The sequence below is a fragment of the Epinephelus moara genome, chromosome 3, assembly GCF_006386435.1.
Source record: "Epinephelus moara isolate mb chromosome 3, YSFRI_EMoa_1.0, whole genome shotgun sequence".
NCBI classification, from domain to species: domain Eukaryota; kingdom Metazoa; phylum Chordata; class Actinopteri; order Perciformes; family Serranidae; genus Epinephelus; species Epinephelus moara.
In genome coordinates, this window is record NC_065508.1 from 34,025,122 (window position 1) to 34,042,349 (window position 17,228).

Below are 17,228 nucleotides of genomic sequence, written 5' to 3' on the forward strand. Positions count from 1 at the left end.
CCTAATATAATGTAGGGGAAACACTGAATCAAGCAAAAAGACTCATGATACCATTTATTTATTATATTTTATTGTAATTATATTGTAATCGCAATCGCAAATCGCAATATTGTCCACCATAATCGCAATCGCACATTTTTATCAAATCGTGCAGCACTACTTTCATGTCGGCATGATACGTGGCCAGTCACTGTTATTGTCTAACAGTGCTTGGCTGCGTCAGAAAGATACATGTCAGGACCACAACAAAGGTTAAGGTGGCGAAAGTTAGAGTAGGGCAGGTGGGAGGGTTGGTGGATGAGCCTAACAAACACCAACTTTCACCTGGGAGGCTGGTGTTTGCTTCCCGTGTGATTGTAAAGCCAAACCCTTCTCTTTTTTCCTGAACCCAATCACATGCTTTTATTGCCTAAAGTCAACCATGTGTGTGTGTGTAGGCAAAACCTAACCATGTGCTTTTGTTGTTGAGGGAAAAAAAAAGCTCAATTTGCGGTGTTACCGACGTAATGTGTTTATTTTGAAAGAGACTGTATGCAAAATGTACATTACATGTAAAAAATGGAGGGTTAGGGTTAGAGTTCCATGGGAAACCAATATTTATGCACAACCATGAACATCTTCTGACCCCAACCACGTCATATTGGCACCTAAACCTAAGGAAAGCGAAACCTAATGAACTGGTAACAGCCATTGAATGGGCTGATAATGGCCTTTTGAACCTACCAGTAGGTGTAGCGGGCCCCTAATGACGCTAATGACAATGAGGCTTATAACAACAGACGACCGCCATTAAATGGGCTGATCCCAATCAAGTGCACATCAAAGTTTTTCCTTCTTTATATTCTGTTGATAATATTAGTTCTTTTTTTAATGTTTAAAGTAAAATTCATATCCTACACCTCTAAGTTCACTGTGCTACAACTAATTGGTTCCTACAAGTTTAGGTTAGGGGAAGCCCCAGTTTACAGGTTACTAAGTTCCCATGGTGGAAAAGAGTTATATGTGATAACAAAATAAAAATACTGCTATTATTATACAGTAGGGCTTATTATTTGGGTGGTGGTATTATGTATCTTGATCTCTCTTGCAAAAGAATATCTCGATCTCTAGGAGATGACCTGATTAACTGAGGTTACATATATGGTAGGCACTTGAATTGCCAAACTGGTTATGGGCAATTACACTGATAAACTGGTTTCTGCCAATGTGAACACTTTTAATCTGGTATTTCAATAAAATGTAATAATAATAATTTGATTTTCATAGTAACTTCTTAATTTGCATACTGTCTGTGTATGTATACACATATACACATCTTTTTGGTATAAAGTACTTCCTAATTCTCTTGCAGTACATCTCCCATTCATGCCCTTCCTCCTCTCACTTCCTCTGCCTCTCCTTCTCCTTGTCTTCTCATCATTACCTCTATAGGTGTCCTCCATCCTCACTGTCTTTCTCTTGTTAGGGGTAAATTCAATCTGTCCTTGTCAGCTTTAATCAAAGCACCCACAGATTCAATTTAGCAGGTATGTGTGGGAGGTTAAGGTGGTACCTTCAGGATGACAGGAAACAAAAGGGGGGGTTTTGTACACACATCCCTCTGCCTCTTCACTTTGAATAAGACTTAAGGCCATTGTCATCAGCCTCTCTACAGCTCAGTATCTTTTCACAAGCCAAGTCTAAACTCTAACTGCAGTAATACTCAGAAAAAGTCGCTGATCCCCCTGATCCCCTCATGTCCACAGACTTTATTTGCTGAGTGTCTAAAGAGTGTCTGCAATCCAGAGACATAAAGTTAGATAAACCTTCAAAATTGAAAGAAACACATGAATAAATCCCTTAATCTCTAATGGGCTTTTACTTAATATAAAACAAGCTAGAAGATTAGAGCTTAAAACTTTGTTGTTTCATGGTAGTTTAATCTGATGTGTACATCTTGGAGAAAGTTTAAGGGATTAACTAGATCACCTACTTCATGAACAGCTGCGTCCCCATACCCCTCATTTGACACTATTTAGTACCAGATCCTGTTTTTAAGTTCCCTCTGATGAAAAAAGGGTTGGTTAAGGTCAGAAATCCACAGACACTGCATGACTTTGACAGCAATCAGCCACTAATCTTTTGCTTGTCTTGTCTAGATGCAGACAAACAGCAAGCTGTTGTTTATTGTAAATCTCTCAAATTTAGATTAGGGTTCGCGATGTTACTAAACTGTGGTGAAACATTGTAATTCATAGAAGAGGGCAGGCATTTCCCAAATTTTACCTCAACTGCCCTACACTTTAGAACAAGCACCCTGCTTTTGTTTATGGTGCTTTAAGTGTGTTTGCTGTCAGTCCATATGCAGTCCAGCAAAGCTGCATCATACAGTTTACTGTTCAGTTTGTCAGTTTCAATTAAATCCAAGGCAATCACTGTAAAGTAATTTCACTGCATCTAAGCACTAATATTTCAGAAAAAGTTCAGGGATTATTGTGATGCTGTTTACCATGAAATTTTAGGCTACAATAATCATAGCATGAAAACTGAGAAGGGTCCAACAGCAGACACACACCTCGCTGCACTTACACTACTCACAATCCTTCCCAAATATATTTTTTTTCGAGGAAACTGGTACTAGCCAATCAGAGGGACAGTAGGGTGGTGTCATGTGCTTAGCTAACGTTAGCTGAGCTGCTCATGGCAATAAGCTGGGGGAGGGCCATGAGGAGAGTGAGAGGGCAATGAGGTGCGCCGGGGTCGCCACCAGATATACTCGTGAAAATTTGATGTCAGTATACTCAACATACCCATGTGTTTCTAATGAATGTATCTACCAAGTTGAAAAATTTTGTCCCCACCAAAGCATGATATATTTAACACTGCATGAGTGTGAGCCGCAGCAGTTGAGCAAGGTAGCCATAACACACTGCTCACACAGGCAGTGTGGCCTGGGCTTATCAACATGTGGAATGTGTTTCTGTCAGTAGCAGTCACTTAAACTTTCTGCAGTACCGCCAATGTTACAGCATGCGTCACCTAATATTGTTATTTGGTCATTTTGAATTTTCTGTTTACTTAAACCGCCATGCACGAGTGAGTAAATTCCTTAAACCAACGTTACAGTCTGTATGTTACTGTTTCAGTTATTTTCCTCACCCCACACTGATGCAAAAATACATTAGCTAATGCTTTTCTAAGCTACATGTTACCCGAGTGATGAAAAAAATCCATGTTATAACCAGTTAAAGTTTTAAGTCAACTACAGTAAAATATTGATCCTCCAGTTCAGGGAAAGGGCTGCTGTGATATACAGTGAATAAATAAATGTACATGTCACAGCAGGCCTTTTGAATTTGAGCTCCAGAATTTTTCTGATCGGGCATCTGACAAATAGGGTCTATCGTTATTATCATTTTTTAATATGCTGCTATTGTCATTATTTTTAAGAGAAGATGATTGAATAAGATTATTTAAATATCAGTGAGACATGTTTTTGATGTTAATTTGTGGTAAACCAAAACCAGACTCATTTCTTCAGTCAAAGGGCTTTTTTGTTACCTGAAAGCCCCTAAAAACTTTTCTGTAACATGAAATCCTTATTTTTAAGTAAGCAACAAGCAAAGTTACCATTTAGTAAAAATGTTTTTTTGTACTTTTTTTTTTTATTATTATCTTATGATCTGCTTCATCAGGACTGTATGGTTGTGGTTTGATCTGATTTGATTGACAGTCAGTACGGTTACATGCACATTTAAGTGGAGCTACGGTTATAGCCCAAATAGGCCATTTAACTGGACTGCGTCCTTGTCCCGGTATACAAGCACGGGAGTAGGACTGATTTACTGACCGAAGAATGTCCGGCTCCGCTACAATTGGTGGCGAATGCTCCCTTTAAGCATGTTAGTATTTGACCTTCATCTGGTTGACCTAATACGTCATTCTGTGTTTTCCTCCCATCCATGTTTTTTGAAATGTTTAACTCTTTCAGCTGACATAGCACGAACTGTGTCTCTTTGTCCGTCCAAAAATGCACGGCTGTGGATTTGGCCATGTTGTTACTGGCCTTTCTTCTGTTACGCATTTAATGCTATTTGACTTCCGTGTTGAAGCCTGGGGCGGATACTGTGGCACATGCGCAGAGTGCCTAGGCCAGTTTGGGTCCAATTGACTGTATACGTGCAGGAGTAATTCGACTCTCAGTCACATTATCTAGATGTGTTAGTCCGACTTTCAGAAATTCAGCCTAATATTATTTCAGTCAGACTAACATGTTTACATTTATTCTAAAAGTTCAGTGTTAGTCGGACTAACACATTACATTGATTTTTTCCCAATGTCATGTAAACATACTGGCAGGCAAACATTAGCAGCAGTCCACCGATTCATCACATTATGATAAAACATTTAATTTAATTTAATTTTAATTAATTTAATTTTTTAATTTAATTTTATATACTTTATTAATCCCCGAGGGGAAATTCAATTTTACACTCTGTTGTCAATTACACACAGGTCCGAACACACACATGCACAAACTGGACCTATACATGCACTAAATGCATGCACTACATGCATTTTAGTATACCATGATTGGTGCATGGAAGTATGTGACATCACCTTCATCCAAATGAGCCCTGCCCACCCCAAACCAGTTTGCAATGCTCAGGCAAAATAATAGAAAATATAGAAATATCTTATATGAAATAACAAAGTTTTCTAATGTTGGCAGAAAATCGTGTATTCATAAAGAGATCATTACTCACAATAAGAATCTGATTGAGAAAATGTGCTTTGAGGCCTTAACCCTAACCACAAAGTCCTTTGCTTCCCATGACCACCTACCTAAGGTATGCATGCGGTAGAGAACATAGCACTAAACTAAGCTCAAAAACACACTCAAAATGTATCTGGCATAACAATTACATATAAATGTAATTTCCAGGAGGCAGGGTTCTCCTCTGATCACTGACCCACCCACCCAACTTGAATCATCGAAAACACCTGCACACTCATGAAACTGAAGAGAAATGCTCAGTTTTCAATTAAAAACAACCTGCTTTTAGCCAGATTATTACACAGGAGAGGAACGTTATCAGTGGCAGTTCATATCCAGCCCCATGGCTTCTCTTCTCATGTTCTCCACATGCTGCCTCTATGACAGTCTGATTCACAGCTCTTTTCAGTCCCACCCACCTCCCCTTTAATCTCCACTGTTACATCTCCCTACCTCTCTTCCTGTATTTTCGATTACCTCTTTATCTGTGTCTGCCCCCACAATTGCCTCCCACCTCCACCTTTTTGATACAATTTCACTGCCAGTAATATCTCAACTTTTCTCTTTAAACCTCTGTTTACCTCCACACAGTCGCCCTGCCTCTCTTCCTCTCCCTCTGTCTCTCTCTCTCTGACCCCTGTCACAGTCAGTAAAGTTCTGATGAGAAGCTACCTAACACTGCATTGTCTGATCAGGTGTTGTTGAGTAAGCGAGTTTGCGGCCCCGATCTCTCGGGGTCAGCTTAATGCTATCCTCTGCTGGATCTCTCCTTGTAACCTGGTCTGCCGCCCGCCAGCTGGGGCCTACACTTGTGCTCCAACTGTCGACTGGCCCCTCGGATGCTTACTCCTACAACATACTACAGTGCGCCACCATGCCAAACAGCCCACACAATGCTACAAGATGTCTGGGTCTGCACTATATTTGCATCCATTAGTTTCTAATGACTCAGCAAATAGTGTTGCTATTTGTGATGCATATTTGGATTTCTGCGGTAATAGTACTAGTGACATTACTCTTCTACCAGCGATGTTAAAAAGATTCTTTCTTTGTATCACATATGTGGGTAATTTTGGATCTAAACGTCTGCTTATCATTTCCATGCACATGCTTAACGCTAAGACTGTGTGCTCATTTGATCTAACTTAGAGAAAGGTACCAAAGGGCAAGCAGCTCGATATCCCTCCCTTTCAAGTCAGATTCCACCTTGAACAAACTAAGAGGGTGATTATTGATTATTTGCTATACATTAATGAGCTGAATTGATCTGAAAAGAGGGCAGCGGTGCAGATCACTGACTGTAGGAGGGTTATTCATTGGTCAGGACAACACTTGAAGGGGTTACCTGTGTAGTAAAGCACGGTACAGGACACCTAGAGGGTAATGAGGGAGAAGGCATGTAAATTAAGGCAGATTCTGGAGTTTGTTATGGATCTAATCCAGTGTGAGCTCTGTGCCAACCGCATGTATTAACAGCAAGGTTTATGTCCATCCCTATCATTTTAGTAGCCCGTTGCTTTATGGCAGTAATAAATATAGCTGCTGGTGTGATGCTAATGTGACAGCTGAGAAAAACTCTGATTAAAAAAACAAAACAAACAAAACACAGCTTGTAGAGAAGCTACAGAATCCTGTGATGGCTGTGCTGTGTGGAGAAAATGTCCGATTTCTATTCTAAATTGAAAATCGATCAAAAAGAGCTTTCGATTTTCAGTCGATTTCGGACCAGTGATTCTCCTACCATTTATTTCTCTCTATCCCTGCCTATTTGAGTAAGTCCGAAGCCTTCAGCTGTTTTTTCGAGACACAGTGGCCACATCTGGGGTCAAAAATAATGGAGAAACATCAAAACTGGAAAACTGTCCTGCTTCCCTAAACTTATGGACATCCCCGCAAGTTATGTGAAGAACTGAATCAGTTAGGAAAGTTAAGCTTCTGTTGTAAAGTTATCCTCTGCCATCTAGTGGCTCTTCTTTGTGTTTTTGTGTTTAACAGTTTGTTTCCAGTTGACTAGTGAAAAAAAGTTATTGTTATCAATTGTGATTAAATTGTTTAAATTTTACTGTAAGGCCTTACTGTGGCACATTCTCAAAAAAATATGGCAGTTATATCACAATTAATGCTATGTATAATTGTTACAAATTAAGACTCGATAGTCTAACAGTGGAATAGCTGTAACAGCTGAAAAAGAAGTGGAAAAAAATTGAATCAAATCGTTACTTTAAAATTGAAAGTCAAATTGAATCGTGGATTTGGAGAATTGGACAACCTTAATATATGTATTTCCTAGTAACAAGGTATTAACTTGTAGAAATGACATCCTAATATGTGCGCATGTTACAAAAGATAGGGACTTGTGTTGCATAAATGTGGAAGCATAGTTATTAATCTCTAATAGGGCTGCAACTAACGATTATTATCATTGTCGACTAATCTGTCGATTATTTCTTCGATTAGTTGACTAATCATTTTATCGAAAAATGTGTTAAAATGTTGAAAAATGTCTGTCTCTCACAAACCCCAAAATTATGTCATCTAATGTCTTGTTTCGTACTCACGCCAAAGGGTTTTAGTTCACCGTCATGGGAGAGTGTGTAAAGCTGCCAATATTTGAACGTGAGAAGCTGCAGTAAGAGTATTTTGGGGTACTTTTATAGTTCTTTTCTATGAAAAATGGTTCAAACCGATTAGTCGACTACTATAATAGTCACCGATTATTTTAATAGTCGATTAGTCATCGATTAGTCCACTAATCGTTGCAGCCCTAATCTCTAAACCTTTTTTAGACCCACAGAAGTATATATATACAATATCTGGTTAAAATCCCAAAGTCCTACAGACAGTTTTGTAAAAAGGTCAGTAGCTTAAATGAAGCTGATTTTTCCCCTCTCAATTTGAAACACAAACACTTGTTAGCTGTGTTTTAATAGTAGCAGGTATTATTTCCAAAGCCTGTGGGTGGCAATGTAAGTAGGTCTACATCTACAGGGCTAGCAAGTTGGTATATTGCAAAAGGTCTGACAGTAACGGTTTAACTCCCCCCTGTGGACAAAGTGCTGCTTGCTAAGCATAAATGAGCAGATTTATGAGTTGATGAGTAAGTTGGTAGGCCTACCCTGCTTGGCAAATGTAATACACGTCATTATCTAATTATCTAAAAACTTTTGGATACATTTTATCAAACTGTACAGACATTCATGGTCCCCAGAGGATGTAGCACAATGGCTCTGGTGATGCCCACACCTCACCACTACCACCAACAACCACCTGGTTTTAGTGAAATTTCTGGACAACTATTGCAAAGATTGCCTGGAGTTTGTTAGACTATCTATGCTGCCCAGAGGATGAATGCTAATAACTTTGGTGATCCTCTGACCTTTTACCTGGAGCCATCATGAGTTTGCAGTTTTAATTCATCCAGTATTTAAGCTGATGACCACATACCTGCTAGATTACAAGGGATACACCAAGTTATCGCCTCATTGATGATTATACTCTGTTTTGACATAAAATTAGATATGTCCATTTCAAACTTTCAGACACCCTCATACTTTAATGTGTCCTCTATGATGGCATGAATACAGCCAACAGATGGCACTAGACTATTGTAGACGGCAGTGGTCTGTACGGCCATTATATACATACAACCCAACGTGGATATTTTTTTTCCACTATATAACTGATTCATTTTGATCCACCATTTTAAAAATGTCTTCATCATGTCCTACCATCCTATCTCTCTTGAAAATATGCTACACTGCCTCCACGATCTCGTCCTTATCCATAAGCTCTCAGAAAACGTGCACAAATACAGACAAAATAAATGCAAAGTGGGGACAGAAGGCTCCATCCGCCTCCGTCTCCATTTCTAAAGTTGAGCATAAATGAGCCCTGAGGAGTTTTGTAGGTTTTTAAATGTTACTACATATTATTTGCACTTTATTTTTCTTAAATCTAGACAATGTGAAAACCTATATTTTTGATATCTGCTTAGCGTCTGGGCCCCTATGATCTAGCTTCAGATAGCTTATCAGGTTGTCCTTTTTCACATCTCCATCATGTCTTATGGGTTGTGCTCGCATTTTACCTACTTTTTTGTGGATAAACTGAAACTGAAAGGTAATGCCATGTTACACAGCCAAATGGAATTTCAGAACAAAGGAAGACACGGATAATAATCTCCTAATGATCATAACTGTTACTTGAGGTGAGCGTGGAGCCTTTTCATTTATGTCCACAATCCGCCCCTTTGCAATTACAACACCAGATGAACATCTGGTATTATTATATAAACAACTAACGGCCAGTTTCATAAAAAGCAGGGACTGGTAGAGCAGATACAAAATAATGGTTACAGTACACCTTTTCTGAGATATAGCTGTATTATTACAGGATGTTGTCATTGACCTGGATGTTTCTATACTACTGAAATGTTTTATGGCTTTAATAATAGAAGGACTTAAATGTATTGAGCCAGTACCAACAACTCTTTAGATGTCTATTACCAAATGGTACCACAGATGGAACTAGATAAGCAAGACTTAAAGTATTTCATCACCAGACAAATTTCAGGTGAAGCTTTCTGCAATTCTCATAATAAATATTGTACAGTATCCTAAATGATGTGATGGACTTCAAAGTTTTTGAATCACAATTCTGTTTGAAGCATAGTAGACATATGTGAACACAGTGGTGCAGAATGAAATGAAAGTCCTCATCAAGCACAAAGCTCTGCTCATCACTCATCATTCTCACGTTCAATCTGCTTAGATGCAGTCTTTAGCTCCGNACATTTTCTTCCCCAATCAGCCATGAAAGTATGTGGCCTCTTTATGAAGGATGTTTGTTCAGCGACATTTCTGTAATATGCATAATTTAACTTAAGCATACTACACTTGCTAATTGTGCATGAATAAGGCAAAACATTTCTCAGTTATGAATTAAATAATTCAGCAGTCTACCAGTCACACCAAAGCAGTAAAGAATACTGCACAAATAAATTAAGATATTACATTACTCTCTCTGCTGAATTAATGCAATAGTGCATTTAGGGAAAAAAGCTATTATTGAAAGGAATACACCAGGGTTTACATATTAAGAAATTAAACAAAAGATAACTTTCCATTAAATGTTAAACAGGCATTTTATCATTTATGAATAGTAATATGAAGCAATAATGTCACAACACACACCGCATCCACAAGCACAGCATCAGATTGTATACTTTCAAATGGGCTAATTTGTGTTGTGGCACATGTTTCTTTTTCATTGACAAAAGAGAAGGTGATGTTGGCAACACATCACATAATTCTCCATTCAGAGCCTCAGTGTTGAAGTTGTGCTTACAAAGAGAAATTACATCAGAGAAGCTGACAGAGTTACCCAGCACAGGAACATTCTTACCCACATTGGTTGTGTGGCTGGTGTGGATGTCAGGGCAGCACTACTGTAAGATTGAAGTTGATGTGACACTGTGCGGTAGCCCAGTCCTCTAGAATTAGCTTTTTAAAATTGCAATGTTTATGATAGAAACTGGACAGGTTAATTGATAACTCTAAATTGCCCGTAGGTGTGAATGTGAGTGTGAATGGTTGTCTGTCTCTATGTGTCAGCCCTGTGATAGTCTGGCGACCTGTCCAGAGTGTACCCCGCCTCTCGCCCGATGTCAGCTGGGATAGGCTCCAGCCCCCATCAAGAGGATAAGCGGTTAGAAAATGGATGGATGGATGATAGAAACTGCAAAATTTTTGTGTTATTATTTAAAGCACAAATGTTTCATATAGTCACAAAACAATACTCAAACAAGTGATTGATCCAAACAACACCCATCCATCCAAAGAGATATGTTATATCCCAATGTTTCTATACACTTTCCAAATAAAAATCTTGATCGCACAATTCATTTTCCTCTTCCACCCACATTTTGTGCTTGTGTGAGTGTGCTGGTGCAGATGTGTGTGTCACTCACTGAATGCTCCTTGAATTTTAATTTATAGGATCAAAACAAAAATCTTAACTTCTACTCAAACTAGTCAGCCTGACGTTAGGTGTGTGCATGTACATCTGTTAGCGTTTCTTCAACAATTTCCAATAATTTCTTCCCATTGCATGAGACAACTGTTTGTTGTGCAACTGTATGCATTATACATGTACCCAATTTGTAGCTAAAAAGTGTACAGATGAAGTGGCTTTGAGTTTGACAATCTGCAGATGTGCACAAAACCAGAGAGAGTGCTTACACTGCATAAAACTGTAATGATGATTTTGAGCTAATTTCCCAATTTATTGTTCCTGCAGGTCTCTACATAATTATATGTTTGGGAACGCTAAAGCTCCATTAGGTGAGTGGAAACTCATTCCAGCTGCATTTATTCAACAGCTTGTTTAATTTTCACTCTGCAGAGCTGAGGGCAGCAGCCACCATTGGTCAGTGTATCAAACAGGTGAAGCTGCAAGAGGTGGCTGCCCTGAAAACAACTGCTACTGTGAAACCATTAGATTTTAAGTTAATGGCTTTTAATTGTGAATCTATGGTAAACAGATTGAGCATAATAACTAACTGTCACGCTGGATGATTCCTTGTTCCTAATGGAAAGATATTTTGATACAATGTTGATCTGCAGTGTCAAACAGAGATGAAAGAGAACTGAATAATATAATAAAACCTCTCTGGCAGGTTTTTGATCAACTAAATGAACAAAAGTAAAAATTTGAAAACTCAAACCAGAATTTTAAATATTGGATTTTGTGATATAAGCTTAATTTTCTATTTGATTAATTGTAAAAATGTAAAACTCCTCAGCTCTTTTTACTTGCTTCATAAAAATTGTATAATTTTTGAGCCCACTGTGCCAACATATGGGGGAGAAAAAGAACAAGCGGAAAAACATGAAAACAATAGCAGTGACTCACCCGGTCTTTTCTCATTTCGACCTTTTCGACCCCCGCATAGTCGTACTTTGGAGATCAGCACCAGGATCTGTTTCTGGCACAAGGACTTGTTGCTCTTAGGACAGGGCTTGCGCTTGTTGGCTACCGGTCGGTTGGTTTGGTCGTCCTTGACCGCCCGTTTCTGTCTAATGAGAGAGCTGGCGAGAGCTGCCATCTTCCCCCCCTCTCACCTTTGGGAGGGGGGTGTCTTCCTTCCCAGTACCCCCTTTGCTGGTTTGGCTTTTGCTTTTCCTCAGAAAAAAACTAGAGTAGGACAAACGGTGTAGAGAAGCCCCCACAGGGGAGACAGGGGCGTCTAAGTGGGTTATCAGGGAAGAGTTTAGTTTGAGGGTTCCCTTGGAGAGGGAAGAACTGGAAGAGATGCAAGTTCACCTGCAGTCCAAAGTAAAGCCTCCACGCTGACCGAAAAATAAAAATCTGACACTAACAGAGCACACGAAAAAGTGCCACAGTCACATTTTCAGTTTTGAAAATAACAGAAGGTTAAAATGACTGACTTTTAAAAAGGTGAAGATGGAGACATATATCTACCCCTCTTCCCCACTCATCTTTCACATTCAAATAGCCAATTTCAAAATCTTATATTGCAAAATAACTAACCTACTTTGACTAGACAACACCAAAGAGAAAGAGCTCAATTTATTTTACATATAAAAACACTTTTACTGAAGAAAAGTGGAATCATTTTGAATGCTAGGAAGCTCGTAAAAGCGCAAGAAAGATCAAACTGTTTGTCAGCATTTGTGCAGTCCACGGAGGTCCAACTTTGCCTCCCATTTAAACGTGGCAGCATGGAATAATGAGCCGAGAGTCCGAGCGGTAATCCAGATGATTTAAATCCAGAGGTAGTACAGCAGGCAGGATGTTGGTGGTCGTTGTGGGAATGAAACCGGGAACGGAGCAGAGACATGGACACAGACAGACAGAGATTCCTCTTCTGCCTCCGATGGCACGCTCCTTTCCCACAGTCCTCACCGAACCCCCCCCTCCCTCCTCCTCATCCCCCTCCTCCCCCCTCCCTCTCCTCCTCCTCCTCCCATCCAAAGTCAGCGAGTGGTTGTGAGAGTATGTGTGCGTGAATTCCAGCAGCCACCATCAGTAGAGGTGACATTCATGAGAGAGAGGGGGGAGAGAGAGCAAAAAAGAGCGAGGGAGACAGGAGGGAGGGAGGGAGGGAGGCAGATGCTGTGATGTGTGAGAGTGAGCTTGACTGGGAGAGGGAAAGGGGCGAGAGATGGGCAACAGCCACTTCACAAAAATCACTGCTCGCAGAGGCTGCAATTTTGTTATTTTACAGCAATGTCCCCTTAACAAAAAAACAAAAAAAACCTCAATCATTCTGACTGCTGCGCTGAAACAGAGAGACAGAGGGAGAAAGAGAGAGAGTGCTTAAGGTGCAGATTGTGACAGTTCTCTGTCTCCTCGAGAGGAACAGCATCACCATGTGTTACCTTCCTGTCACATGCATCCACACACACACACACACACACACACATGCACACAGAGCACATCAGCATATTTTTGTAGTAGAGTCTCCCCTGCTGAATAATTGTCTGTCTCTAGTCAGTATTCTTCTTCATCTTCCTCCCTGACATCGCTCACACAGTAGTAACCTCCACAGTCTGTCTGTGATTTGTTTCCTTGAGCTCTACATATGAAATTGAGGCAAAAAATAAATAAAAAAATAAAGTGACTTTGTTCCCTGAAACTGGCATTTAGTGTCTGACATATCTGACTGCTGGCTTACGCTAACCCTGACAGAAACATGAGCTTGGACAGATTGAGTTAGACAGCTAACCCTGCCAAAACACACACACACACACACACACACACACACACGCTCTCCCTCAGCCCCACCCCCCACCTGCAGAATACCCACACAAAAACAACAAACACCCATTATTGCGGATTGTGTTCACGCACCTCCCTCATTTGTTCTACTTGCATTTAGACACAAATGCAAGGGCTGACATAAGAGATTTCTCTAATAATTTGGGACAAAACAAACTTCCAAAAGTATCAGTAGAGAACACAAATCATGCTGACATACTTTTGCACGCAATAGCGGGTTCTGGTAAATGACAATGCCCTGCAGTCAAGCATTTCTCATCTTGTTGAGTTGCAACAAAAACAAGGATTGTGCTTACTGTTTTCATTCTGCAAAACAACCCGATATAAGACAAACAGCATATTTTGGGGTAATGGAATATCAGGCAAGTCTATTCAAATATTTACATAGATTTCATTAAAATTATTTTTTTTAAAGGATGCTCATGAGCTCTGCTTTTCAGCCTCTGCAAAATTTATGTAACACGAAAAAACATCAGCCTCTGCCATCGTTTAACCTCATCCTATTTGCAGATGGGCTGATGGCAGTCAACAAGGCAAATATTGGCTAAAACCGATACGCGGCCGATAAGTATAGAGCTTAAATTTGAGGTGAGAGTTCAAGGGACCCCTTTGATAATAGCCGTGACAGTTGTGCCCTTACCAAAATTTAGTCTAAATATGGAGTGCTATCTACCCCCCTCCCCATCAAGCTATGCCATCATGGTTGGTACCAATGGATGTCTTAGGTTATCTAGTTTCATTAGATACCACTAGCTTAAAAAATGAGCATGCCACAGCCTCTTAAAGACAGAATTATCAGCCTCCACCAGGGGGGCCAGTTGGAGGGCCAGCAATTGTAATAGGTGGGTCATGGCCCCACCTGGCCCCCCTTGGGAGTGCCACTGCACCTTCAGTGTCAAAGTAAACTGATGTATCCATTAGCTTGATAAACTGGAGCCATAATGTGGGAGGCCCATTTACTGTCAAAACTATCATGATTGTGACTACATAAATCTGCATTTCAACTGAATATAAAACACTGAACGTCTCCAGTCCGGCCCCTCAGACTCCATCCCAATAAATTAACTTATCTGAGAGCTAATCAATCCAATTTTATTTGTCATGGCACCTCTTTTAAAAGTCAGTTGCAGGGGAAACCAGCAGCGGAAGCAACTTGAAAATGCAAGGTCGATTCAAATCATTTCTAACAATGCCAAGCAAGGTCACTGTCTGTCAGGGCTTGATTGACAGGTGACAGCGGATGTTTGGTCTCCACGGAGGGACGAGGGCATGGCCGGGGTGGAGGGGAGGAAACCGCAGATGAGATAATGCAGTTTGTATTGACAAGGAAACAGAAAAGATATTTTTCTCCTTTTCTAATGATTCGGTGCATCCTTGTTGCATTTCCCAACCATCCTCAACAATGCGCTCGTCTTCTTACTCTGAGTTAAGAATCAATCTCCTAATGGACATCACATTACAAACATTGCCAAAGGTTGTTCTCCTTTTCACTTTCTCCATCACAAGTACATGCCAAGTTACACCAAAAGAAAGCTAAGTGGGGATTCTCAGGACATTAGACAGTTTCAAGGTTAACAAGTGTTTCCATCATTATAATGAAATTTCATGCCAAAAAACTAAGTGGACTCATTAAGAGTAAAACCACTTTTCATATCTTTCTAAGAGCTATCACCTGTACGAACACACCCTAACTAACAACTAAACATCCATTATGTCAGGGCTCTAGGTTAAGGCCATTAGTTATTTCCAGTTTATTACCATATAAATATTAGTCTTTAATCTTGCTCATATATAATTTGTGCACAGTTAGGACTCTTTTCAACAAGGTTTTTTAAATTCACATCTAATCACATTCAGGATTTACTGTGCGTGCTAACCCAGCCCTACTGTCATTACTGAAGCTTCTTTGGTAAAGTGGAGCAAAAACAATCTGCATAAATCAAAATGAAAGTAAGGAAATTAAAAATAGCAAATAAGCATTCTGCCACGCGTGAATTCTCATCATCTGAATAATGCACAGGGGGATTAAATGCAGATGTTTTTGCTAAAAACAATCCATGCCACAATCCCTGCATGCATATCAATTTTCGTAGAAGCCGAGGGTATTAACAGCATATCCTCTTTCAAAGTGCTTTAGGTTGAGTTGTTTTTCCCAGTATAACGGTTACCACGTGATGGTGCTTTCAATGTTACCTAACGAAGACTTCTATAATCTTTAGTCTTCTGGATGGGATGAATAGATACCATACATATGTTTGGGAGCTTTGCTGGAGGGATGTTTCTCAATCCATCCCAGTGGTGGCAAGTTACCAACTGCATTTACAAAAGTTGGCATATTTTCACTTTATGCTTTTTCATACTTCTGTTCCGTTCTTAACTAATCTACAAAGTTTAAACACAGAAGACACTTGTGTATTTGGGTTTTTTGTTGGTTCTTTTCTCACTGGTTGAAATTAGGTAACAAAAAGGTGATGTCACATACTTCTGTGCACCAATCAAGATTTAGCAACATTTCAATCAAAATATGATGACCGTTGTTGGTTTGTTTGCTAATGTCATCAGGCCACAGTCCATCGCGTCTGATTAAAGGTCCAGTGTGTTGGATGGGGATCGATTGGCAGAAATTAAATATGATATTCATGACTATGTTTTCATTAGCGTATAATCACCCGACAATGAGAATGGTACTTTTGTTACCTTACAAAAACCCACTTATAATTATAGCTGCTGCGCAGCGATGGGTCGGGTCCGGACCACTTGAGGCTTGAACCCACAACTTCTGGAACCAAAGACTGTCATCTATCACTCTGAGCTAATTGGCAAGTGGCAATACAACAGTGGCTTCACAAATTGAGTAAGCCATTCACTGTTGTGCAGGCAGATTTGAAACCACTGTAAAAAATTCAGTTATCAAGACAAAAATCTGAAAATACACATATTGCAGCATGGAGATGTTGGTAATTTGTTTTTAAAAGTGATTGATTTGCTCCATAAGTGAATAACTGATGTTTTAAAATGCTTCTTGCATTGACTGCAATTATTCACATGAGAGCAGAATTCAAAATGTTCTCAAAAATTCAGTTTTTTAGGTAAAATTCTGATATTTGTCAAACATCATCTACCATGACTCTAAAAAATGTTCAATTTTTTCATGAACATTGAAGATTTATTTATCAATTTGCAGGTATATGTTTACAGTAGTGTTCACAGTCAAACATTTTCATGCACTGTAGGCAAAAATTGTGGGAGGAGATAGGTTTTTATAAGTTTTACAGTTTAAAAAAAACCAGAGTGATGGACTTCATAATTTTTAATAGGTTTAAATGTACAAAAGTTTCTTTAGTATTGGGGCTACAGTTTGGTGAAAGTGTGAAGTTCTAGCAGGTTGATTTGTTATGAATTTTCAATGTTTTGAACTTTAGATGCTTGCTGTAGCGCCACCATCAGGACTATTGGCTTGGGTTTACAGTTGAGGTAATCTGGCATGAGACTGGACCTTTGTGCAAAATTTGGTTAGCTTTCGCCCATGGTCCGGTCCAAGCTATTTGTTTTTATTTAATTTAGAGGCTTGTTGTGATGCCACCATCAGGACAATTGTCTTGTGTTTCATGTTGAGGACATTGTGATGCCACCATCAGGACAATTGTCTTGTGTTTCATGTTGAGGACAT

The 17,228-nt window shown here is 39.6% G+C and overlaps 1 protein-coding gene across 3 annotated transcripts in view; it reads right to left on the bottom strand.

Annotated features, from left to right (window-relative positions):
• fgf11b (fibroblast growth factor 11b) overlaps window positions 1-11,861 on the bottom strand; it is a 48,450-nt gene extending 36,589 nt beyond the window's left edge. Inside the window, exons 1-2 of one of the 3 annotated variants that reach the window (XM_050040464.1) lie at window positions 11,690-11,861; window positions 1,572-1,623 (exon numbers count right to left, since the gene is read on the bottom strand). In XM_050040464.1, the coding sequence (XP_049896421.1) occupies window positions 1,572-1,623; window positions 11,690-11,861 (224 nt within the window). Of the gene's footprint in view, window positions 1-1,571; window positions 1,624-11,668 lie in introns of all 3 variants that reach the window. The other 2 variants (XM_050040463.1, XM_050040465.1) reach the window with 2 other exon arrangements.
• Window positions 11,862-17,228: the final 5,367 nt, after the last annotated feature.